The sequence below is a fragment of the Dendrobates tinctorius genome, unplaced genomic scaffold (assembly GCF_039654945.1).
Source record: "Dendrobates tinctorius isolate UK_male_01 unplaced genomic scaffold, ASM3965494v1 ptg000181l, whole genome shotgun sequence".
Lineage (NCBI taxonomy): Eukaryota > Metazoa > Chordata > Amphibia > Anura > Dendrobatidae > Dendrobates > Dendrobates tinctorius.
Window position 1 is genome coordinate 9929912 of NW_027361848.1, and position 26680 is coordinate 9956591.

Consider the following 26680-nt stretch of genomic DNA (forward strand, 5'->3'; position numbering starts at 1 on the left):
ATACCAGAAGACCTGGAGAACGTTCTTGTGATAGTGTGCACCAGAACGACCAGATCCCTGACAGCCCAATATTGCCCAGATCCTATATTTTCTGTAGGATGGATTGGAGAAGGGACTTAAACCCAGTACCCTTAAGGTACAGGTGGCGGCATTGATCTCATTCTTTGACCAGGCCCTTGCGTAACACTGGTGGATAAAGCAATTTATGACAGTGGCTACACAACTTCGTCCTAAAGCAATCAGTCTGGACCCCGCTTGGGACCTCAATATCATCCTGAGAGGATTAACGCTGCCACCGTTTGAGCCCCGTTTGGAAATAGTGTTGGACAGGTTGCCTTGGAAGACAGCATTCCTGGTACAATAACAACGGCCAGGCGAGTGGGAGAGTTGCAGGCTCTCTCAATAGAAATGCCCTACCTGAAGATATTGGAAGACCGACTGTTATTCCGTCTGGATCCCTCTTTTCTTTTTAGATTTTCACAAAAATCAGGATATAATAGTACCTTCTTTTTTGCCAGAACCCACAAAACAAGAGTTCCACTATCTTGACGTAAGGAGAATGGTCTTACATTATCTCTGCATAACTAAGAAGTATAGAAAAGATAAGAATCTACGGTATTTGTTCAACCCTATGACCAGAATAGGGGAAACAAGGTTTCCAAGGCTACGGTAGCAAATTGGATAAAGAGAGCAATTGAAGCTTATCAGATCCAGAATCTCACACCTCCAGAGAGGTTCACAGCTCACTCCACCAGAGCAGTAGCTGTTTCATGGGCAGAAAAAGCCAGCGCTTCCATCGAGCAGATATGCAGACCCACTACCTGATCATCTGTGCATACCTTTTTCAAACATTATAGACTTGATTTAACATCCATCAAAGATCTATCGTTTGAGAGAGAGATTCGCCAGGCGGTTGTCCCTCCCTAGAGCGTTAGTCTTTGGTATTCCTCCTGTGTGCTGTTGTGGGGGGTTATTAGAGAAAATGGAATTAGACTTACCGGTAATTCGGTTTCTAATAACCTATCTCAATAGCAGGGCTAACTCCCTTCCCCTCCACTCCATTATTGCATCTAGTAGTAATAAATAGTTAAGCATTCATACTATTGTGGTCCTTTATAACAACACTGGGGTATGGAGGTAGGAGGGGCTATTGACCTCTTTCGTGTTTCCTCTCCCTATTAGGATGAGATGACATCCTCCTGTGTCCTGTCGTGGTATGGTTAATAGAAAACGAATTATCCGGTAAGTCTAATTCTATTTTTGCAAGAAAATGCGGTCTTTAATGTGTGACAGCAGCCAAACAGAAAAAAACTATATAAATTTGCTATTGCAGTAATCGCACTGACCCAAAGAATAAAGTCGTCTAATCACTTATACAGAACACAAGGAACAGCGTAAAAAATAAATTAAATAAATTCTTCACCTGCTGTGGATTGTTCATTTTTTTTTTTTTTAATAACTCTTTATTTTAATAACTCTTTATTTTGGAATTTAAGTGTACAATCGAAATAAAGGAAGAATGCAATTATCAATGGAATTTCCAAATCTGCGAACTACAGTATAAGGGTACCGTTACACTTAAAGATGCACCAGCGATCCCGACAATGGTACGACCTTGCTAAAGGCCAAAAAGGCAGCTTCACCAGCGATCAGCACCAGCGAGGACGCTGGTATCTAAGGTAAATATTGGGTTACTAAGTGAAGTGGCGCGCGTCACTTAGTTACCCGATGTGTACCTTAGAAACCTGCGTCCTCGCGCCGAGAGCTGCGAGCACGCATGTTTCTAAGGTACACATCGGGTAACTAAGTGGCGTGCGCCTGCTTAGAGCACTGGGAGCCTCGCTGATCGCTGCCTCCTGCTGCCACACGCAGCGATGCGCGCTGGCCAGCGGGAGAGCAACGATCAAAAATGGCCCAGGACGATAGTGCACGATCAGCGATACCCGGTCGCTGATCCCCGTCACACACAACGATCTCGCTGGCGAGATTGCTGTGGCGTCACAAAATCGGCGATCTCACTATCGAGATCGCTGTGTGTGACGGGGCCTTAACTTCCTGAAGAAAGATATGAGGCGAAATCAGAAAATAATAAAACAGTTGAGACTCTCTCATTTAAAGATTCAGTGTATCATTAATAATTTGATGATTAATCTTAGATTCTAATGGATCTAACACTGCAAAATTGCGATACGAGATGATCATGATGACTTCAGAACAACACTAAGTATGTTAAGTATGCTAAGTATCAGATAGCCGAAGGAAAGAGAGAGGCTGGAAACCTGCAATTTTAACCTCCTCGATATTTACTTATCCATGGGGCCCATATCTTCAGGAAAATAGGGTGAGAATGCAATTCCTATCTGGAGAGTTCCTCTAATCTAGAAATCAAACAGACTTTATCCATCCATTCCTCAATAGTTGGCGTAGTGGATTGCTTTCAGTGAACTGCTATCAGGTGTTTAGCTACTCCGACTAACAAAGCAAGTTGGCCATGTTTTCTTATTTTATAATTAGTGGAAGGACAGGACAGAAGCACTTCCGAGGCTGTTGGATCTAAAGCCCAGATACCCAATGATTTCAGTATCTTATTGATATTCTTCCAGAATTTATTCTGATTGGGACAGAACCAAAATATAAGAGCAAAGTTTCCTATACGAATCTTGCATCTCCAACACACATTAGACTCCGGTAATCCTAGATGATACAGGATCTCTGGAGTTCTGTACCATCGGGAAGATATTTTATAGGCATTTTCCTGCAACAATATACATCTGGAGAATCCATATGAGTTGTTAAGTATATTTTGAATATCTTTACCAGAGAACTCGATGTTAAGTTCCTTTTCCCAGGAGGTTGTGTTGTAACTCATTTTCTGGTTTACCTCTGGCTTCTGGTGAGGGTGGTGGAGCTGGCTGTGTTGACAGAGGAGTCGTGAGTTCTCCATCCGGGCTCCCTCTAGTGGTGACAGTAGGTAATGAAGCTGATCTAAATGGCAGAGACCTGCCACCTGAGGAGGAGGACTGTGAGTGGACATCAGGAGTCTCTGACTGGATTTAAGACATCCGACTCCCTAATTTTGTGCTGGTGATTTTTTTTCCTGCCCTGAGGTTCTGGTTTCCAGTTCTGTTCCTGCCTTCTCAAGCTAAGTGTGCTCTGCTATTTTTTCACATGAAATTTGGTCTGGTTTACTTAGTTTTTGTGGTCAGCCAGCCCCTGCTGGGGCTGCGCTGAATTTCCATTCTTATGTCTCTGTTTATGCCAGTTGCTTTTTGTCCCTGATCAGATTGGTGTTATGATTGAGTCACCGTAGGAGGCAGACACAAAAATAGAAGCTACGTCCAGAAAACCAGAGAAGTTGGCAACTATCAGATTGCAGACCCCTGAACCTATCAACACAACTAGCAGTAGCCGTGGGGGGTTCCTACGATGCCCTAGACCCCTCGATCACAGCCGGAGCGCTAAATAGCCTAAAGACAGAAAAGGAAATCTATACTGCCCCAGAGCAGACCCCAAAGTAAAAGGCAGCCCCCAACATATAATAACGGTGAAGCAAGATGAAAAAACACTCACACAGATAGAAAGATAGGCTGAGCAAACGATGGGGCCCAAGCTAGCTAAACAGAACAGGAAAGGAAGGTTGCTGTCTGCAATCTGCCAAAACCCTATCAAAGACATAAGCCAACAAGCTGATATGAAAAAGACCCTGAAGCAGCTAGGCTTCAAAAACTAAATCAGCACTCAGGTATTTTCAGAAGACAGAGCTAAAGGAATTCAGCACACCCCAGCAGGGAATGGCAGAAATCCAGAAAAACAAAGCAAAACAAAGTCTAAGCACAAATGCAAAAAGCAGAGCAGAAAACTTAGCTTTAGAGGAGCAGGAATTCAGACTGGTCTCCAAGGATCCCACAGAGAAATCACCCGCAGGGTAGAAGGGCGTCGGCAGCCTTATATCCAGTCAGTAACTCCACTCAGCCAGTCATCATCATCAGACTCAGGTGTTTGATAATCAGGCTCACTACCTTTCTTTACCAGAAGAGGGAGTTCCTCGGGCCTCAGTAGTGAAGGGGAAAATGAACTCTCAACAGATTGGTCTCTTTTGCTCTGTCTTCAGAATATACCAGAGTGCTGATATAGGGAATTGAAGTCTAGTGACTTCAGGGTTTTTGTTATCAGAAAGTGTTGGATATTTGTTGGCAGGGTTTTGTGCGTGATTGCAGACAGCATCTTTCCTGTCCTTTCTAGTTAGTGTGGGCCCCATCATTTGCTCAGCCTATTTTTCTATCTGTGTTTTTGTTTTCAACATGTCTCACTGACAATACATGTTTGGGGGCTGTCTATTGCTTTGGGGTCTGCTCTGGGGCAGTTTAGATTTCCCCTTTTCTTGCTTTAGGCTTATTTATTTCTCCGGCTGTGACGAGGCGTCTAGGATCATCGTGGGTACGCTCCACGGCTACTGCTAGTTGTGTGGATAGGATCAGGGGTCTGCAATCCGCTTAGTTACCAACCTCTCTGGTTTTCTGTGGCTTAGCTTGTTTTTGTTTTTCCTCCTAGGTGACTCATTCATAACAGTTAAGAATATAAGTTTAAATTGATTAGTTGGAGAGGAAATATTGTTATATAGTCTAGAAATAGTTTTAGGGGTAGGAAATTGGAGTTTTGACAATCTCTTAGAGTTTCCACTTTTCTATGGCATTGATCTAAAATATACTTTGTGTTGGTATTGCAAAAAGCGGGTGTACTGCCATTGGACGTACTATTGCGTCGAGTAGCAGTAAGGGGTTAATTGTAAAACACTGGGCAAAACTGTCACTGAAACAGACCTGGGAGTATGGGTGGACGACAAACTCACATTTAGTGGCCAGTGTCAGGCAGCTGCTGCAAAGTCAAATAAAATAATGGGATGCATTAAAAGAGGCATAGATGCTCATGAGGAGAACATAGTTTTACCTCTATATAAGTTACTAGTGCGACCACACTTAGAAAACTGTGTATAGTTCTGGTCTCTGGTGTATAAGAAAGACATAGCTGAACTGGAGTGGGTGCAGAGAAGAGCGACCAAGGTTATTAGGGAACTAGGGGGTCTGCAATACCAAGACAGGTTATTACACTTGGGGTTATTTAGTTTGGAAAAGGAAAGGCTTAGGGGTGATCTTATTACAATGTATAAATATATGCGGGGACAATACAAAGACCTTTCTAATCGTTTTACTCTTAGACCTGTGACGGGGACAAGGGGGCATCCTCTACATCTGGAGGAAAGAAGGTTTAAGCATACTCACAGACGTGGATTCTTTACTGTAAGAGCAGTGAGACTATGGAACTCTCTGCCATATGATTTGTAATGAGTGATTCCCTAATAAAATTTAAGAAGGGACTGGATGCCTTTCTTGAAAAGTATAATGTCACAGGGTATATACACTAGTTTCCTTAATATTGCGTTGATCCAGGGAGCTGATTGCCGTATGTGGAGTCAGGAAGGATTTTTTTTTTCCCCTATGTGGAGTTTAGTGTTTGCTGCATGGCTGTTTTTTGGCTTCCTCTGGATCAACATGTTTAGGCTATGGGTTGAACAAGATGGACTTAAAGTCTTCCTTAAGAACTATGTAACTATGGGTGCGTGGTCAGAAATAGTAATTGGACCAATGTGAGTCAGTTTTTTTAATCTAAGATTCTGATGTTGTACTAACAAATAATCTAGTCTATGATAAGACTTGTGGACTGGGGGAAAAAAGGTATAATCCTTGGCAAAAGGATTCATAAGGCACCAAGAGTCAATTAAATTCAGAGATTGTAGTGATAAACTACCCAAAGTTTTTTTTGAGAGTGGACCGTTTAACCTGAGGAGGTATCAAGAATAGGATTTAGAGAAATATTCAAATCTCCTCCTTAAAATTAGAAAACCTTCTTTGAAAAGTTTCAACATTTCCAGGGTTTTAGAAATCCACCTGGTCTGACCCTGATTGGGGGCATAAAAATTACCTAAGTGTTGGCCATATAACCTTTTACCAAAATATACCTGCCTTCTGGATCAGAGAGGCTATCTTTGAGTGTGAATGGAAGTCCTTTCCTTATTGCTATGCTAACTCCTTTGGAGAGAGGAATTGGGTAAAACGTGGATTTTTTCTGCGCTGCTGAATGATTCAAGGTTCAGGCATGTATTAATTCAGTTATGGATTTATTCAACGCGTTACTAAAGGGAGCTTTACACATAGCGATATCGCTAGCAATATCTCTAAAGTGTCACCGATTTTGTGACGCAGCAGCGATATTGCTAGCGATATCGCTATGTGTGATACTTACCTCCGACCGGCTCCCCCGCTGGTTATCGCTGATCGAGCGAGATCGTCCAGGGCCATTTCTCGTCGGCTGCTTCCTGCTGGGCTTCCTGCTGGCGCCGACGAGCGACGCGTGGACGCGGGCGGGAGGACGTCGTCATCGCCGCGTCTGAAAGGTAAGTAACGACCGCTGCGGCATCGCTAGTGAGATCTGCCTGTTTGGCAGCTCACTAGCAACCATTTAGCGATGCACCAGCGATCCTGACCGGGTCATATTGTGGTCGGGATCGCTGGTGCATCGCTAAATGTAAAGGGGCCTTAAGTACAAGACTTCTTCATCAAGCACACATAATACATGCCTAAACCTTGAATCATTCAGCAGCGCAGAAAAAATCCATGTTATACCCAATTCCTATCTCTGGTCGTCAATAGTGGACCTGTGGATCTGCAGCAGCAAATATTTCTATGAGCTTGTCATTCTGCGCTGAGTACAATCTGATCAACTTCTCCAGCAGGACTTTTTGAACCCCTTTGAAAGCAAATGTGGTGGCTTTGTTAAACCATATAGGGTAAAATGAACCGAAGAGGTCAGGGATATGTTGTTTTTTTTATAGTGTCTCTTGTAAAAAAAAAAAAAAAAAATTAAATGTGGTTTTTGTTTCTTAGGCCTGTTTCACATTTCCATTTGTTGCCATCAGTCAAAATCCGCCGTTTTGCAAAAAAAAACGGATCCTCCATTTTTTTTTTTTTGGCGGATTCGTTTTTTCCCATTGACTTGCATTAGCGGCGGATTTTAATGGATGGTCATCCATTGGATCCATTTTTTGACGGATCCGCCAAAATTTTGCCGTCCGCTGACTTGAGTGGACCGACAATGAAACATTTTTTGTCTGCGTCAAAATAGCGGATAGCAACGGAACCGCCGCTATCCGCCAATCGTTATAATGGTCGCCTATGGGCGGCGGATCCGTTACCAACCGTTAATTGACGGAATCCGGGAACGGATCCGTTTTTTTACACTGAGCGTGCCCGGAAGAATTTCCTTGCCACAAATTTAACCCCAAATTCCGTTTTGGTGGCGGCAGAAAAAAATCTCTCTCTTTCCTTTAAATTTCCAGCACTACCTGATGAAGCGGATCCGTCAAAAAACGCATCCGTTGCCAACACAAACGGATCCGTTCTTTCACATTCTGGCGGATTTGGACTGCTGTCAAAAAACGGAAATGTGAAAAAGGCCTAAAGTAATGTCAAGATGTGATTTGTTTTGTAAGGTGATATACCTTCAGGCTATGTACCCACGTAAGCGTTTTTCGCGTTTTTTAAGCGTTTTTACCGGTAAAAACGCTTACAAGAAGCATCCCATTCATTTTAATGAATTACTCACTTTTTGTGCATATTGATGCGTTTTTTTTCCATGAAAAAAACACATCGTGGTAAAAAACGCAGCATGCTCATTAACCCCTTCACTCCCAAGGGTGGTTTGCACGTTCATGACCGGACCAATTTTTACAATTCTGACCACTGTCCCTTCATGAGGTAATAAGTCTGAAACGCTTCCATGGATCCCGGTGATTCTGACAGTGTTTTCTCGTGACATATTGTACTTCATGTTAGTGGTAAAATTTCATTCAAATAACTTGCGTTTATTTGTGAAAAAAACGGAAATTTGGCGAAAATTTTGAACATTTCGCAATTTTCCAACTTTGAATTTTTATGCCCTTAAATCACAGAGATGCGGCACGCAAAAAACTTGATAAGTAACATTTCCCACATGTTTACTTTACATCAGCACAATTTTGGCACCAAAATTTTTTTTGTTAGGAAGTTATAAGGGTTAAAAATTGACCAGCGATTTCTCATTTTTGCAACACATTTTATTTTTACGGACCACATCACATTTGAAGCCACTTTGAGGGGTCTATATGATAGAAAATACCCAAAAGTGACACCATTCTAAAAACTGCACCCCTTAAGGTGTTCAAAACCACATTCAAGAATTTTATTAACCCTTTAGGTGCGTCACAGGAATTTTTTTAATATTTTAAAAAAAAAATGAACATCTAACTTTTTTTCACAAAAAAAATGCTTCAGGTTCAATTTTTTTTATTTTACCAAGGGTAACAGGAGAAATTGGACTGCAAAAGTTATTGTGCAATTTGTCCTGAGTACGCTGATACCTGACGTGGGGGGGAACCACTGTTTCGGCGCATGGCAGAGCTCAGAAGGGAAGGAGCGCCGGTTGACTTTTTCAATGCAAAATTGGCTGGAATTCAGATCGGACGCCATGTCACGTTTGGAGAGCCCCTGATGTACCTAAACAGTGGAAACCCCCCACAAGTGATCCCATTTTGGAAACTAGACCCCCCCAAGGAACTTATCTAGATATGTGGTGAGACCTTTGAACCCACAAGGGCTTCACAGAAGTTTATAACATACAGCGGTACAATTAAAAAATCATATTTTTTCCACAAAAATGATCTTTTCACCCCCAATGTTTATTTTCCCAAGGGTAACAGGACCCTAAAAGTTATTGTGCAATTTGTCCTGAGTACGCTGATACCCCACATGTGGGGGTAAACCACTATTTGGGCGCATGGCAGAGCTCTGAAGGGAAGCAGCGCCATTTGACATTTTTGGCTGGAATTGAGATCTGACACCATGTCGCGTTTGAAAAGCCCCTGATGTACCAAAACAGTGGAAACCCCCCACAAATGACACCAATTTGGAAACTAGACCCCCCAAGGAACTTATCTAGATGTGTGGTGAGCACTTTGACTACTCCAGTGCTTCACAGAAGTTTATAACGCCCGGGCGTGAAAGTAAAAAATAATTTTATTTTTTTTTTTTCCACAAACATGATCTTTTAGTCACCAATTTTTTTATTTTCCCAAGGGTACCAGGAGAAATTGGACCCCAAAAGTTGTTGTCCAATTTGTCCTGAGTACACTGATACCCCATATGTGGGAGAAAACTACTGTATGGGCACATGTCGGGGCTCGGAAGGGAAGTAGTGACATTTTGGAATGCAGACTTTGATGGAATGGTCTGCGGGTGTCATGTTGCCTTTGGAGAGCCCCTAATGTACCTAAACAGTGGAAACCCCCCACAAATGACCCCATTTTGGAAACTAGACCCCCTAAGGAACTTATCTAGATGTGTGGTGAGCACTTTGAACCCCCAAGGGCTTCACAGAAGTTTATAATGCCCGGGCATAAAAATAAAAAAATCGTATTTTTTCCACAAACATGATCAATTAGTCCCCAATTTTTTTTATTTTTTCAAGGGTAACAGGAGAAATTGGACCCCAAAAGTTGTCCAATTTGTCCTGAGTACAGTGATACCCCATATGTGGGAGAAAACTATTGTATGGGAACACGTCGGGGCTCGGAAGGGAAGTAGTGACGTTTTGGAATGCAGACTTTGATGGAATGGTCTGCGGGTGTCATGTGCATTTGGAGAGCCCCTGATGTACCTAAACTATTGAAACTCCCCACAAGTGACCCCATTTTGGACACTAGACCCCCCCCCCCCATGGAACTTATCTAGATGTGTGGTGAGCACTTTGAACCCCCAAGTGCTTCACAGAAGTTTATACCGCCCGGGCGTGAAAATAAAAAGATAATTTTTTTTCCACAAAAAATATTTTTGCCCCCAATTTTTTATTTTCCTAACGGTAACAGGAGAAATTGGACCTCAAAAGTTGTTTTGCAATTTGTCCTGAGTAGGCTGATACCCTACATGTGGGGGTAAAACACTGTTTGGGTTCATGGCAGAGCTTGGAAGGGAAGGAGCACCATTTGACTTTTTCAACTCAGAATTGGCTGGAATTGAGATCAGACGCCATGTTGCATTTGGAGAGCACCTGATGTGTCCAAACAGTGGAAACCCCCAATTCTAACTCCAACCCTAACGCCAACACACCCCTAACCCTAATCTCAACCCTAGCCCTAGCCCTAACCCTAATGGGAAAATGGAAATAAATACATTTTCTTTTAATTTTATTATTTTTCCCTAACTAAGGGGGTGATAACGGTGGGTTTGATTTACTATTTATGGCAGTTTTTATATTTGGCAGCTGTCACACGCTAAAAGACGCTTTTTATTGTAAAAATATTTTTTGCATCACCACATATTGAAAGCTATAATTTTTCCGTATTTTGACCCACCGAGTCATGTGAGGTCTTATTTTTTGCGGGACGAGTTGATGTTTTTATTGGTACCATTTTCGGGCACGTGACATTTTTTGATCGCTTTTTATTCCGATTTTTGGGACGCAAAATGAACAAAAACCAGCGTTTCATGAATTTCTTTTGGGGGGTGCGTTTACACCGTTCCGCGTGCGGTAAAATTGATAAAGCGGTTTTATTCTTCCGGTCAGTACGGTTACAGCGATACCGTATTTAGGTCGTTTTTTTATGTTTTGTCGGTTTTATGCAATGAAAACTATTTTATATAAAAAATAATTATTTTTGCATCGCTTTATTCTGCAAGCTATAACTTTTATTTTTTCGCTGATGATTCTGTGTGGAGGCTCGTTTTTTGTGGGACAAGATGACGTTTTCAGCAATACCATGGATATTTAATTGCGTCTTTTTGATCGTGCGTTATTGCACTTTTTGTTCGGCGGTATGATAATAAATCATTATTTTTTGCTTCGTTTTTTCTTTTTTAAGGGGTTCGCTAAAGGGGTTAACTAATGGGACAGTTTTATAGGGCAGGTCGTTATGGATGCGGCGATACCTAATGTGTACTTTTATTTTTTTTATTTATTTTTTATTTCCAAAAAATGGATTTATTGGGGGAATTTTTTTCTAATTTATTTGGCAATTTTTTTAAAATTATTTTAACACGTTTTTTTTTTTTTTTTGTTTTTTTTTAGATTTATTACATAGTCCCAGGTGGGACATCATTGTCCTGTGACAGATCGGTGATCTGTCACTTCACAGATCACTGTGACAGATCAGCGATCTGTCACAGGCACTGAGGAAGCCGGCTCCCTGCAGGCCCCCGTCGCCATCTTAGATTTGGGGGCCTGCAGGGAAGGAGCCCCCCGAAGCAGCGCTGCACATTGCGCTGCCGTGGGGGGCTCAGGGAAGCACGGAGGGAGCCCCCTCCCTGCCGATGCTTCCCTTTAACTCCCGGTGTGCAAGGGGTTAACGTGTCGGGGGCGGTCCGTGACCGCCCCTGACACATTGTGCCGGGTGTCAGCTGTGATAATTAGCTGACACCCGGCCGCGATCAACGGCGCTCACCACGTGGGCACCGCTTATCGCTGAGACATACTATCCCGTCCATGGACATAGGGGCCCGGGTCCCATGGACGGGATAGTACGTCTGGTGTCAGGAAGGGGTTAATTTCGCGGGAAAATCCGCATTTCTAATTATATTCTATGAGATTGGGCATGCTCCGGAAAAAAAACGCGGACAAAAACGCGCGTTTCCTGGGAAGGAGTCCGGTTTTTAGTCAGGAATTTTCTGCATACGTGGGTACTTAGCCTTAACATTAAATTAAGCCGCCGTGACCAAATCTGGAAGAGTCTTGTCAGTCTTAAAGGAAGCATTTGAGTTTACGCACGAGTATCAATTTTCCCCTGTAAAAAAGAACAATCAAATCAAAACAACCAATTATTAACAAGTAAAATCTCATCTACTGCAGGAGGGGGCTGACGCATCCCAGTAGTGCAGATGAGACAGTTCGAGTGGTAAGCTGACTATATAACTAGATGAGTGAAACAAACAAGTCATACACACGTGGTCAAAATTGTTGGTAACCCCTCATTTAATCACAGAAAAACCCACAATGGTCACAGAAATAACTTGAATCTGACAGTAACAATAAATCAAAAATCTATGAAAATGAACAACTGAATGTCAGACAATGCTTCTCAACCATGCTTCCACAGAATTTAAAAAAAAAAATAACTCATGAAATAGGCCTGGACAGAAATGATGGTACCCCTGAAAATAATGTGTCAACAGACAAGTTAAATCAAGGTGTGTCCACTAATTAGCATCACAGGTGTATACAATCTTGGAATCAGTGAGTGGGCCTGTATAGAAGGCTACAGATACTCACTGTGCTGTTTGGTGGCATGGTGTGTATCACACTCAACATGGACCAGAGGAAGCGAAGGAAAGAGTTGTCTCAGGAAATTAGAAAGAAAATTATAGACAAACATGATAAAGGTTAAAGTTATAAGACCATCTCCAAGCAGCTTGATGTTCCTGTCACTACAGTTGCACATATTATTCATAAATTTAAGCCTAATGAGACTGTAGCCCACCTGCCTGGACGTAGCCGCAAGAGGAAAAATGATGACAAATCAAAGAGATGGATAATACGAATGGTAACTAAAGAACCCAGAAAAGCTTCTAAACAGATTAAAGGTGAACTTTAAGCTCAAGGAACATCAGTGTCAGATTGCACCATCCGTCGTTGTATGAGCCAAAGTGGACTTCATGGGAGACGACCAAGGAGGGCACCATTGTTGGAAAAAAAAATCATAAAAAAGCCAGACTGAAATTTGACAAGCCACATAGCTTCTGGGAGAATGTCCTATGGACAGATGAGACAAAAATTTAACTTTTTGGCAAAGCGCATCAGCTCTGTGTTCACAGAAAGAAAAATGAAGCATATCAAGAAAAGAACACTGTTCCTACTGTAAAACATTGTGGAGGTTCTGTTATGTTCTGGGGCTGCTTTGCTGAATCTGGCACAGGGTGTCTAGAATCTGTGCCAGGGTATAATGAAATATCAAGACTATCAAGGGATTCTAGAGAGAAATGTGCTGCCCAGTGTCAGAAAGCTTAGTCTCACTCGCAGATCATGAGTCTTGCAACAGGATAATGACCCAAAACACACAGCTAAAAACACCCAAGAATGGCTAAGAGGAAAACAATGGACTATTCTGACGTGGCCTTCTACGAGCCCTGATCTAAATCCTATTGAGCATCTTTGGAAAGAGCTGAATCATGCCATCTGGAAACGGCAACCTTCAAACACGAGATAACTGGAGCAGTTTGCTCTTGAGGAGTGAGCCAAAATACCTGTCGAGAGGTGCTGAAGTCTCATTGACAGTTACTAGAATCGTTTGATTGCAGTGATTGCCTCAAAGGGTTGTGCATCAAAATATTAAGTTACGAGTACCATCATGTCTGTCCAGGCCTGTTTCATGTGTTTTATTTTTTTTAAAAATCTGTGGAAGCATGGTTGAAAAGCAATATCTCACTTTCATTTGTTCATTTTCATAGATTTTTTTATTTATTACTTTTGTAAGTTTCAAGTTATTTCTGTGACCATTGTGGGTTTTTCTGTCATTTAATGAGGGTGTCATGATCCAGGACGGGATTTCGCTTTGACCCGTCCTGGTTAGACTATGGATTAATTGTGCTGCCTCTCTCTGGCAGAAGGAGGCTATTTAGTGTTCACTGGACCTGGGTCCGGTGTCAGTTATACTCCGGCCCTCGGCTGAGTTAAGTGACCTCTTGTATACGTGTGCCTTGTGCCTGATAACTTGTTGCCTGCTTGGTTGTGATCTGGTTCTGTCCCTGTTACGAGTTCTGCCTGACCCTCTTGTACTGCGCTACCTCTCGTGTATGACTCTCTGCTTGTGACCCGACTTCTCTCTGCTTGTCCCCTTGGTACCACGTCGCCCTCTTGTGTATGACCTTTGGCTTTGTCTGACTACCCGTCTGTTTGTCCCTCCTGTACCTTGTTTGCCCGTACTGTTGTGACCTCCGTTTTGCCTGACTCTGAGTTGTTGTATGGTGTCCTGTCATATCTGAAAGCAGGATACTAAGCCCCGCCCCCTTGCAGTCACTGACCATAGGTCCTGTGCCAGCTTGCTCATTTTCAGTGTCCGCAGGTCCTGTTCCTCTTTACTTTCCAGCGCTGACTGGATCCTGACACTATTAGCTTGAAGCACGCCTGGTCACCTCTGCTGCCCTGCTCCCCAGGTAACTTTTAGCACTGCTTCTGTACTCAGGACACGCGCACTGGCTCTATGAGCAAGTGTAGTGCGGTGTCTCTGATATAGGGGTACCAACAATTTTGACCACATGTGTAGTCAAATTATTCAAGAAGAAACTCAGCTTCAGGTCCAACCTGCAGCAACAAACAGGTCATCTGTTGAGAAAACTAGACCTTCAACCCAGAGATTAGAGAAAAAGTTCAGGTACTCCCATCCAAAAGATTCAACAATTAAGGGGGTTGGTGTCTCAGACCATGTTTCCTAGATTTTGGGGAAATCGCCTTCTTCGGGGTAGCCAATTCCTCTTGTCTAGGTAGCTGTGGACTCTCCCATTCTGTATCCAACAGCATCCAAGAAGGTATCTCCACCTGCGGCACAACCAGAAATATCCTACACTTTCTCAAGGTCTTCAGGGGGTTCTTATAGTTATTTGTTTTCCATCTTTGAGTATTCCCAATCCGATGGGAAAAAGCCACCTGTAATTAAGTTTATTGAATCTTGAGGTATCTAAGAGTGTGTTCATATTTTTCCTTTTAGGTAGAGTACTTGGGAAAATGTCTTGAAACAGGAGAATGGGAGAATAGTTGAGATATTATTTCTTTTTTCCCTGGCTCCAGACAGGATTGCTGATGTATCAACCAAGCTGAGACAACCACAAATGACATCTCTAGGAGGGTCCGCTATTTTCGGTCTGCGTCTGTGCACTCTCGATGATATCAGCCCTTTCATGACAAATTATCAAGGCGAAAATTATTTTAACAACTTTTTCCAGGGACTTGGGGGCAAAGGATTCACATTTATCCTGCGCTCTATGCTAAGTTCTTACACCAAGGTTTCCATGTAAATCGTTGAAATACGTGATTCCGATGGAGCGCCCACAGAGGATTCACTATAATTAGGCAGATGAAGGCACTGTGGACTCTGTCTGGCCTATGATCCAGTGGTGCCCGTGCTCATAGGTCTGCATAAAAGTGCAGTCCTTCACAGTTTTGTGCTCTTTTGAAAAAAAGGACAATTCTGAGCAGAGGCCAGAGAGGGTCCAGAGTAACTCTGCTGGTTCATTATAGGGAGTGACTCCCTCGTAGATTTCATCTGAATCATGTCATTCGGAGATTTAGATGGAAACCCCAATGATAGCACTCCAGTTAGAGCTCAGGATAAATGTGATCCAAAATGTTCTATAAAAAGTTTCCAACTCAATCCACAAAAAAAGCAAGTCCTAACTCAGGTCAGTCATTTGCCAATGGAAATACAGGGGGCTTCCACTTTACTTGCAGTGCAAAGACTCTGGAGAAGTGAAGTGGCTCATGGCCCTCTAATAAAAATTCAGCAAATTCTGCACTACCAAATCAAAATACAACCCTCCCTTCTGAGCACCACCACAGTGTGCCTAAACCGCAGTTAGCGTTCACATGTTTGGTATTTCACAATGTACGGGCATATAATGAGCTGGGCATAATATACGGGCACTACAGCGTACTGGGCACTGCAACGGCATTTTGCAATGTTCACTCCACAACATCCATCGCTGCTTGTTTCTGGAAAACGCCCATGGAGTCAAAATCATCACTACACCTGTAGCTAAATGCCCACAGGGATATAATTTCCACAATGGGGTCCCTTGAGGGTGGTTTCTGCTCTTCTAGCACTTAAAGGCTCTGTATATGAAGTCCGCAAACTATTCTAGCAAAATCTGCACGCCAGGAGGCAAATAGCGCTCCATCCCTCCCGGATGTCACCGTATGGCTTAACAGTACTGTACAGCCATATATGGGGTATTTCTATATTGAGCTGAAATTGTGGGGCAGATTTTGATGCAATATTTACCAATTTTTCCGTGTGAAAATGTAAAATCTGGGGCTAAAGCAAAATTTTGGTGGTGAAAATTATTTTTTCTTTATAGCACTCCTTCCCTCCGGAGTCTCATCGTGTGGCTAAGCAGTACTGTACATCCACATATGGGGTATTTTCACGTTAAGCAGAAATTGTGTGACAAATTTTGGGTGCTATTTTTACTCCTTTACCCATGTGAAAAATATAAAATCTTGGGCTAAAACTATTTTTTTTTTCTGCTAAAAATGTAATTATTTTTCTTCACTGCCCAATGGTATAAAATTCTGTGACCAACCTGTGGAGTCAATATAATCACTGCACCCCTAGATGAATTCATTGAGAGGTGTAGTTTATAAATTTGGGTCTCTTATGGGGGGGTTCTGCTGTTCAGGCACCTCAGTGGCTCTGCCAATAATAATAATACATTTTATTTCTATAGCGCCGACATATTCCGCAGCACTTTACATTTCGGAGGGGATTTGTACAGACAATAGACATTACAGCATAACAATAATCACATAGATTATAACAAATACCAAGAGGAATGAGGGCCCTGCTCGCAAGCTTACAATCTATGAGGAAAAAAAGGAAGACACGAAAGGTGGGGGGTAAAAGTTGCCCTGATTGTATGGACCAGCCATAATGTTAAGTGTGTATCAGTACAGACACAGAGGGCTAATGGATGCATAAAGCATGTGGGAACATGTTGCAGGGAACCTGGTTATGGTAAAACTTTTGGCTGTGCTACACAGGGATAGATTAGGTTAATATGTTGAGGCGATAGGCCAGTCTGAATAAATGCGTTTTCAGGGCACGCTTAAAATTGTGGGGATTGGGGACTAATCGTATTGACCTGGGAAGTGCATTCCAAAGAATTGGCGCAGCACTTGTAAAGTCTTGCCAGTGTGACATGGCACCCTCAAACTAGTCCATGAAAATCTGAACTCTAGCCTGAGCTTTACACTATGCATCAAAAGTAGTTTTTAGCCACATATGGGGTATTGGTGCCCAATACATTTTGAAAATGAAAAAAAACTGGTCCTAAAACTAACGTTTTTGTGGAAAAACAATATTTTTTTCATTTTAACAGATCAACTTTTTAAAATTCTGTGAACCACCTGGGGGTTCAAGGTGCTCACCACACATCTAGATCAATTCCTTGAGGGGGTCTATTTTTCAAAATGGGGTCACTTATGGGGGTTCCACTGTTTGGAAAGCCCCTGATGTGCCTAGACATGACATGGCACCCACGGGCCATTCCATCAAAGACTGCGTTCCAAAGCGGCACTCCTTCCTTTCTGAGTCCTGTTGTGCGCCTAAGCAGTAGTTTTCCACTACGTATGGGGTATCTGCGTACTCAGGGGAAATTGCACAACAAATTTTGGGGTTAATTTTCCCCCATTATCATTGTGAAAAAAAATTGGGGCTAAAAAAAACAGTTTTGTGGTAAGAAATTAGATTTTATTTCTTTATGTTCAAGGCTCTGTTCTAAACTTCTATGAATCACATTGAGGATCAAGATGCTTACATCTAGATACAGTGGAGGAAATAAGTATTTGATCCCTTGCTGATTTTGTAAGTTTGCCCACTGACAAAGACATGAACAGACTATAATTTTAAGGGTAGGTTAATTTTAACATTGAGCGATAGAATATAAAAATAATCCAGAAAATCACATTTTATAACTTATACATTTATTTGCATTTTGCAATGAGAAATAAGTATTTGATCCCTCTGGCAAACAAGGCTTAATACTTGGTGGCTAAACCTTTGTTGGCAAGCACAGCAGTCAGTCATTTTTTTTGTTGTTGATGATGAGGTTTGCACACATGTCAGGAGGAATTTTGGTCTACTCCTCTTTGCAAATCATCTCTAAATCATTAAGATTTTGAAGCTGTCGCTTGGCCAACTCGGAGCAACAACTCCCTCCACATATTTTCTATGGGATTAAGGTCTGGAGACTGGCTAGACCACTCCATTACCTTAATGTGCTTCTTTTTGAGCCACTCCTTTGTTGCCTTGGCTGTATGATTTGGATGATTGTCTTGCTGGAAGACCCAGCTACGACCCATTTTTAACCCCTTCACCCCCAAGGGTGGTTTGCACGTTCATGACCGGGCCAATTTTTACAATTCTGACCACTGTACCTTTATGAGGTCATAACTCTGGAACGCTTCCATGGATCCCGGTGATTCTGACATTGTTTTCTCGTGACATATTGTACTTCATGTTAGTGGTAAAATTTCATTCAAATAACTTGCGTTTATTTGTGAGAAAAACAGAAATTTGGCGAAAATTTTGAAAATTTTCCAACTTTGAATTTTTATGCCCTTAAATCACAGAGATACGGCACACAAAAAACTTGATAACTAACATTTCCCACATGTTTACTTTACATCAGCACAATTTTGGAACCAAAATTTTTTTTTTGTTAGGAAGTTATAAGGGTTAAAAGTTGACCAGCGATTTCTCATTTTTACAACACCATTTTATTTTTAGGACCACATCACATTTGCAGCCACTTTGAGGGGTCTATATGATAGAAAATACCCAAAAGTGACACCATTCTAAAAACTGCACCCCTTAAGGTGCTCAAAACCACATTCAAGAAGTTTATTAACCCTTTAGGTGCGTCACAGGAATTTTTTTGAATATTTAAAAAAAAATGAACATCTAACTTTTTTTCATAAAAAAAATACTTCAGGTTCAATTTTTTTTATTTTACCAAGGGTAACAGGAGAAATTGGACTGCAAAAGTTATTGTGCAATTTGTCCTGATTACGCTGATACCTGATATGTGGGGGGAACGACTGTTTCGGCGCATGGCAGAGCTCAGAATGGAAGGAGCGCCGTTTGATTTTTTTCAATGCAAAATTGGCTGGAATTCAGATTGGACGCCATGTCACGTTTGGAGAGTCCCTGATGTGCCTAATCAGTGGAAACCCCCTACAAGTGACCCCATTTTGGAAACTAGACCGCCAAGGAACTTATCTAGATATGTGGTGAGAACTTTGAACCCACAAGGGCTTTACAGAAGTTTATAACGTACAGCGGTACAATTAAAAAATCATATTTTTTCCACAAAAATGATCTTTTCACCCCAATTTTTATTTTCCCAAGGGTAACAGGACCCTAAAAGTTATTGTGCAATTTGTACTGAGTACGCTGATACCCCACATGAGGGGGTAAACCACTATTTGGGCGCATGGCAGAGCTCGGAAGGGAAGCAGCGCCATTTGACGTTTTTGGCTGGAATTGAGATCGGACATCATGTCGCGATTGGAAAACCCCTGATGTACCAAAACAGTGGAAACCCCCCACAAATGACACCATTTTGGAAACTAGACCCCCTAAGGAACTTATCTAGATGTGTGGTGAGCACTTTGAACCCCCCAGTGCTTCACAGAAGTTTATAACGCCCGTGCGTGAAAATAAAAAATTCGTATTTTTTCCACAAACATGATCTTTTAGTCACCATTTTTTTATTTTCCCAAGGGTACCAGGAGAAATTGGACCCCAAAAGTTGTTGTCCAATTTGTCCTGAGTATGCTGACACCCCATATGTGGGAGAAAACTACTGTATGGACGCACGTCAGGGATCGGAAGGGAAGTAGTGACGTTTTGGAATGCAGACTTTGATGGAATGGTCTGCGGGTGTCATGTGCGTTTGGAGAGCCCCTGATGTACCTAAATTATTGAAACTCCCCACAAGTGACCCCATTTTGGACACTAGACCCCCCACGGAACTTGTCTAGATGTGTGGTGAGCACTTTGAACCCCCAAGTGCTTCACAGAAGTTTATAACACTCGGACGTGAAAATAAAAAAATAATTTTTTTCCACAAAAATGATATTTTTGCCCCCAATTTTTTATTTTCCTAAGGGTAACAGGAGAAAATGGACCCCAAAAATTGTTTTGCAATTTGTCCTGAGTAGGCTGATACCCTACATGTGGGGGTAAAACACTGTTTGAGCGCATGGCAGAGCTTGGAAGGGAAGGAGCACCATTTGACTCTTTCAACTCAGAATTGGCTGGAATTGAGATCAGACGCCATGTTGCATTTGGAGAGCCCCTGATGTGCCCAAACAGTGGAAACCCCCAATTCTAACTCCAACCCGAACCCCAACACACCCCTAACCCTAATCTCGGCCCTAGCCCTAACCCTAGCCCTAACCCTACCCCTAATGGAAAAAATGGAAATAAATACATTTTTTTTATTTTATTATTTTTCCCTAACTAAGGGGGTGATAACGGGGGGTTTGATTTACTATTTATGGCGGTTTTTATGTTTGGCAGCTGTCGCACGCTAAAAGACGCTTTTTATTGTAAAAATAGTTTTTGCATCACCACATATTGAGAGCTATAATTTTTCCGTATTTTGACACACCGAGTCATGTGAGGTCTTATTTTTTGCAGGACGAGTTGACGTTTTTATTGGTACCATTTTCGGGCACGTGACATTTTTTGATCGCTTTTTATTCCGATTTTTGAGACGCAGAATGAACAAAAACCAGCGTTTCATGAATTTCTTTTGGGGGGGTGCGTTTACACCGTTCCGTGTGCGGTAAAATTGATAAAGCGGTTTTATTCTTCGGGTCAGTACGGTTACAGCGATACCTCATTTAGGTCGTTTTTTTATGTTTTGTCGGATTTATGCAATGAAAACTATTTTATATAAAAAATAATTATTTTTGCATCGCTTTATTCTGCGAGCTATAACTTTTTAATTTTTTTGCTGATGATGATGTATGGCGGCTCGTTTTTTGCGGGACAAGATGACGTTTTCAGCTGTACCATGGATATTTATATGCGTCTTTTTGTTCGCGCGTTATTACACTTTTTGTTTGGCGGTATGATAATAAATCATTATTTTTTGCTTCGTTTTTTATTTTTAAGGGGTTCGCTAAAGGGGTTAACTAATGGGACAGTTTTATAGGGCGGGTCGTTACGGATGCGGCGATACCTAATATGTGTACTTTATTGTTTTTTTTGTTTATTTCCAAAAAATTGATTTATTGGGGGAATATATATATTTTTTTTTTTTATAATTTGTCGATTTTTTTTTTTTTAATTATTTTAACACTTTTTTTATTTTTTTTTTAACTTTATTAAATAGTCCCAGGTGGGACATCACTGTCCTGTGACAGATCGCTGATCTGTCACATCACAGATCACTGTGACAGATCAGCGATCTGTCACAGGCAGTGCAGAAGGCTTCCTCATGCCTGCGCTTTGCAGGCACTGAGGAAGCCAGCTTCCTGCAGGCCCCCGAAGACCCCCGTCGCCATCTTGGATTCGGGGGCCTGCAGGAAAGGAGCCCCCCGCAGCAGCGCTGCACATTGCGCTGCCGTGGGGGGCTCGGGGAAGCACGGAGGGAGCCCCCTCCCTGCCGATGCTTCCCTTTAACCCCCGGTACACCGCGATCATGTTTGATCGCGGTGTGCAAGGGGATAACGTGTCGGGGGCGGTCCGTGACCGCCCCTGACACATTGTGCCGGGTGTCAGCTGTGATAATCAGCTGACACCCGGCCGCGATCAGCGGCGCTCACCACGTGGGCGCCGCTGATCGCAGTAGACGTACTATCCCATCCATGGGCATAGGGGCCCAGGTCCCATGGACGGGATAGTACGTCGGATGGCAGGAAGGGGTTAATGTCCTGGCGGAGATAAGGAGGTTTCAATCAGGATTTTATGGTACATGGCTCCATCCATTCTCCCTTTGATGCAGTGAAGTAGTCCTGTGCCCTTAGGAAAGAAACACCCCCAAAGCATAATGTTTCCATCTCCATGCTTGACAATGGGGACGGTGTTCTTTGGGTCATAGGCAGCATTTCTCTTCCTCCGAACACGGCAAGTTATGTTCATGCCAAAGAGCTCAATTTTTGTCTCATGTGCCCACAGTACCTTCTCCCAGTCACTCACAGAATCATCCAGGTGTTCATTGGCAAACTTCAGACGGGCCTGCTCATGTGCGGTCTTGAGCAGGGGGACCTTGCGAGCATTGCAGGATTTTAAACCTTTACGGCGTAATGTGTTACCAATGGTTTTCTTGGTGACTGTGGTCCCAGCTGCCTTGAGATCATTAACAAGTTCCCCCCCCCCGTCTAGGTTTAGGCTGATCTCTCACCTTCCTGCCCCACCCAGATCGATGTCGATTGACAGTCATTATGTATTTCTTCCATTTTCTTACTATTGCATCAACAGATGTCTCCTTCTCACCCAGCTCTGTCTTATGGTTTTGTAGCCCCTACTGTACACTGTCTGCATAACTGCTGCAGTTCTGTTGCGGCCAAAACTGCAGCGGATCCGCAGCGTGTGCACATAGCCTAAAGCTCTTTGGTGTTGCCCATATTGTAGAGGCTAGAGTCTGACTGAGTCTGTGGACAGGAGTCTTTTATAAAGATGATTATGTAAGACAACTGTCTTTAATGCAGGTAATGAGTTGATTAGGAACGTCTAACTGGTCTGTAGGAGCCAGAACTCTAAATGGTTGGTAGGGGATCAAATTTTTTTCCCACTGCAAAATGCAAATAAATGCATATAATTTATTCAATGTGATTTTCTGGATTTTATTTTTGATATTCTCTCTCTGTGTTAGAATGAACCTACCTTAAAATTATAGACTGTTCATGTCTTTGTCAGTTAGCAAACGTACAAAATCAGCAAGGGATCAAATACTTGTTTCCTCCACTGTAAGTTCCCTGAGGGGTCTAGTTTCCAAAATGGTGTTACTTATGCAGGGTTTCCACTGTTTAGGCACATCAGGGCCTCTCTAAACGTGACATGGCATTAGCGTATGCAGTTGTTTTTTATTCAAAGTTCTCCTTCCTTTCCAAGCCCTGCCATGCACCTAAACAGTAGTTTTTGTCCACATATTGAGTATCTGCATACTCAGGAGACATTGCAAAACAAATTTTGGGGTCCACTTTCTCCTATTACCCTTGTGAAAGTTAAAAAAAAAAAATATATGGGGTCTAAAGTAAAAATTTTGTCAAAAACTTTCTGTCAACTGTTAAAGGGAATCTGTCACCCTTTTTTTGGCCTTTCAGCTACCTGGCATAGACATCGGGGGCTTATCTACAGCATTCTGTAATGCTGTACATAAGCCTCCGATGTAACCTGAAAGAGAAGAAAAACACGTTATATTATACTCACGGAGGTGGGCGGTCTGGTCCAATGGGTGTCGCCGTCCCGTCCGGCGCCTCCCTTCTTCATGCGATGACGTCCTCTTCCATCCTGTAATGGCTCTGGCGCAAGCGCACTGCTCTGCCCTGTTGAGGGCAGAGCAGAGTCCTGCAGTGCGCAGGTGTCGGGATAGGTCTGGCGCCAGCGCACTGCAGAATTCTGTTCTGCCCTCAACAGGGCAGAGCAATGCGCCTGCGCCGGAACCATTTCAGGATGAGAGAAGAGGACGTCATCGCATAAAGAAGGGAGGCATCAGACTGCACCGCAACACCCATCGGACCGGACCGCCCACCTCGGTGAGTATAATATAACGTGTTTTTCTTCTCTTTCAGGTTACATCGGGGGGTTATCTACAGCATTACAGAATGCTGCAGATAAGCCCCCGATGTCTATGCCGGCAGCTAATAGGGCAAAAAAAAGGGTGACAGATTCCCTTTAACCCTCATATCTTTCTAATAACATTTACCATTTTTAAAACTTTTTTTATTTATTAGTTATTTTTTGTGACATAACCCTCTGATTTAAGGGAAAAAAGATTACGGTAATAGTTTGACAGTTGCAATTGAGGTAGCTGAGACCCTGGGGAACATGATCGCGGCCGGTTTTTACTGTCCCCTGTCACGTGAGCGCCATTATTCACCAAATAACGGTGATCACATTAAAGGAGGAAAAAAGCCCGATTTTTGCCATATTTCCATTTGTTCACAAATAAATATAAGGCATATCGAACAAATGTTGCCCCATTCATGAAGTACAATATTTTCCTGAAAAAGAAAGTCACTGGCATCTGCTAAAGAGTTTGAGTTATTACCACACAAAGTGACACTGGTAAAATTTGGCCTGGTCATGAAGAGGTTAAGGCAGAAAGACATACAAACAACAACAAATGAAGTCATCTGCAGTAAAGGCAAATCCTCACACTAGAGGACACCAGTGTTTTGTAACCTTCATGGCTTCCAGACTACAGGCAGTTGTTGCCTGCAAAGGATTCTCTACAAAGTATTAAAAATTAACATTTTATTTTTGGTGAAGTTAATTTTTCCAGTTACTTTTGAACCCCTGAGATGGGAGGCTTTGTAGAAAAATTATTGCAGTTCCTAAATGTTACACAGAATATTTTTGTTCAGACCCCTTTAATAAACCTGAAAGTCAACATTTCAGTTGCATCTGTTATTTCAATTTACATCCTAAATACTGCCATACAGAGCTCAAATCACAAATGTTTCTGGACCTAACTGTACATTATCCATACAGTTTGAGCTGTACTGTAATGGACTACCTTTAAATGTGTTTTCTTTTACCACAGACAAATATTAAAGAGACAGAAGAAGAAAACAGTCTACAATTTCATTTTGAGAAGGTATGTGCTGTTTTCTATCACTTTTACCCTCAGTGACAACTTACCGTATATACTCGAGTATAAGCAGAGGCCCCTAATTTTGCCACAAAACTGGGAAAACTTATTGACTCGTGTATAAGCCTAGGGTGGAAAATGCAGCAGCTACTGGTAAATTTCAAAAATAAAAATATATACCAATAAAAGTAAAATAAATTGAGACATCAGTAGGTTAAATGTTTTTGAATATCCATATTGAATCAGGAGCCCCATGTGTTCCATACAGTTCACGATGGCCCCGTAAGATGCTCCATACAAAAATATGCCCCATATAATGCTGCACAAAGGTTAATAACGGCCCCATAAAATGCTCCATAGAATACCTGATCCAGCAACCTTCTCTATGGTCCTGGAGGACTCAACCATGTGATCCTCTCTGTGGCCCAGGAGGACCTGACCCAGCGATCCGCTCTATGGTTCTGGAGGATCTGACCTGGAAGTTTCCCCTATGGTCCTGACCCGGAAGTCCAGGTGCTAATGCCCTATATCAGACTGCCCCTTCATATGGTCTGGGCCTGAGTATCGTGTTGCTTCCCTGCTAGGCTATTTGGTCTGCTCGGTTGCTCCCTGTATTCTGTGCCCCTGCACTCTGCCCTGTTGTGCTTCGCACACACTCTGTGCTTGTACTTCCTCTGGTGTTCTGTATTTGTTCTTGTCCTGTTTCGTCTGGTGTCTTGTCTTCATCTGGTGTCCTGTAGCTAGCCTTGTGTGCTTTCCCTGTGCTCTCTTATTGTGCTCCTTTAGCACAAGCTCTGCTTCTCTCCTACACGCTGTCCTATCGTGCTCTCTTGCACAAGCCTGTTTCCATACTGTGCCTCGCCGTGCGGTCTGTACGCGCTTAGGCCATGTACTCTGCTTTAAGCCTTACCTTTGTATTCTGACCTTCTGTGCTCCTTTAGCACAAGTCTTGTCTTGTACTCTGTGCTTTGCCATATACCCGGCTCTGTGCTCTGTTACACGCTCCGCTTTTCCCTTGTACCCGGCTCTGTGCCTCCGCATACGTTCCGCTGTCTGTACTCTGCTCTATGTCTCTGACCCGGCTCTGGGCTCTAGCATACGCTCCTCTCCTTGTTTTGTATTTTGCCTTGCCTTGTTTCTTCGCGTGCCCTTTGCACGCGCCTGGCCTTCCCTCGTCCGCCTGTTTGTTCCTTAGCCATGCCCGCCTGCTTGTGCCTCAGCCGTGCTCGTCGGCCACTGACTTAGCTACATCCGCCTGTCTGAGCCTCAGCCTTGCCCGCCTGTCTGAGCCTCAGCCCGACCAGCTAGCCAGTGCCCCAGCTGTGTTCTCTGTGCTTCCTTGCACTCACGCTGTCCCTGCACTGTGCATTGCGTGCCCTCTTGGCACGCGCAGGCCTAAGCTTGCTCCTTGGCATACCTCCCCATGCTTCTCTAAAGCACGCGCAGGCCCTGCCATGAACCCTGGCGTGTCCTTTAGCACGCACAGGCCCTAGCCTGAACTCTAGCATGCCTCCTAGCACACCCCTTGCCTTGCACCCTGCCCTGGACCCTGATGTGTCTCCTTGGACACATCCTGCCTGGAACCCTGTCTTGGACCTTGGCGTGTCTCCTAACACGCAGGATGTCTAGAACTCTGGCGCGCCTCCTTGCCTGAACCCTGGCTTGCCTGTCGGATGCCCGGAGCCTGCCAATCGCTGCCAGAGGTCCGGAGCCTGATGACTGCGGCCTGATGTCCGGAGCTGATGTCCGCAGCCTGATGTCCGGAGCCTGTCGATCGTTGCCAGATGTCCGGAGTCCGATGCCATGGAGTCCGATGCCATCTAACCCTTGCCGTAACCCTGGCGTGCCACCTTACACGTATCATGCCTTGGACCCTGACATGCCCATGCACGCATTTTGCTATGTTTCACTTTGTCCTTGTAACTATATCTTGTTCCTGATTAAACCCTGAGACCATGCTTTGTTGAAAAAATCCTGTGACCACGCTTTATGTCTTGCACCCTGCACGTTCCCTGTTGCCAGACACTTACACCCGTGTCTTCCTTGAGCCGGCCATCTGGTTC

At 43.1% G+C, this 26680-nt stretch overlaps 1 protein-coding gene across 4 annotated transcripts in view; it reads left to right on the forward strand.

The window, feature by feature from the left end:
• Positions 1 to 26680, forward strand: part of FSAF1 (40S small subunit processome assembly factor 1) — a 206768-nt gene that overhangs the window by 24107 nt on the left and 155981 nt on the right. For all 4 annotated transcript variants that reach the window (XM_073551874.1, XM_073551872.1, XM_073551875.1 and 1 more), the window contains exon 3: positions 24570 to 24623. In XM_073551874.1, coding sequence (XP_073407975.1) covers positions 24570 to 24623 — 54 coding nt within the window. The remainder of the gene's footprint in view (positions 1 to 24569; positions 24624 to 26680) is intronic.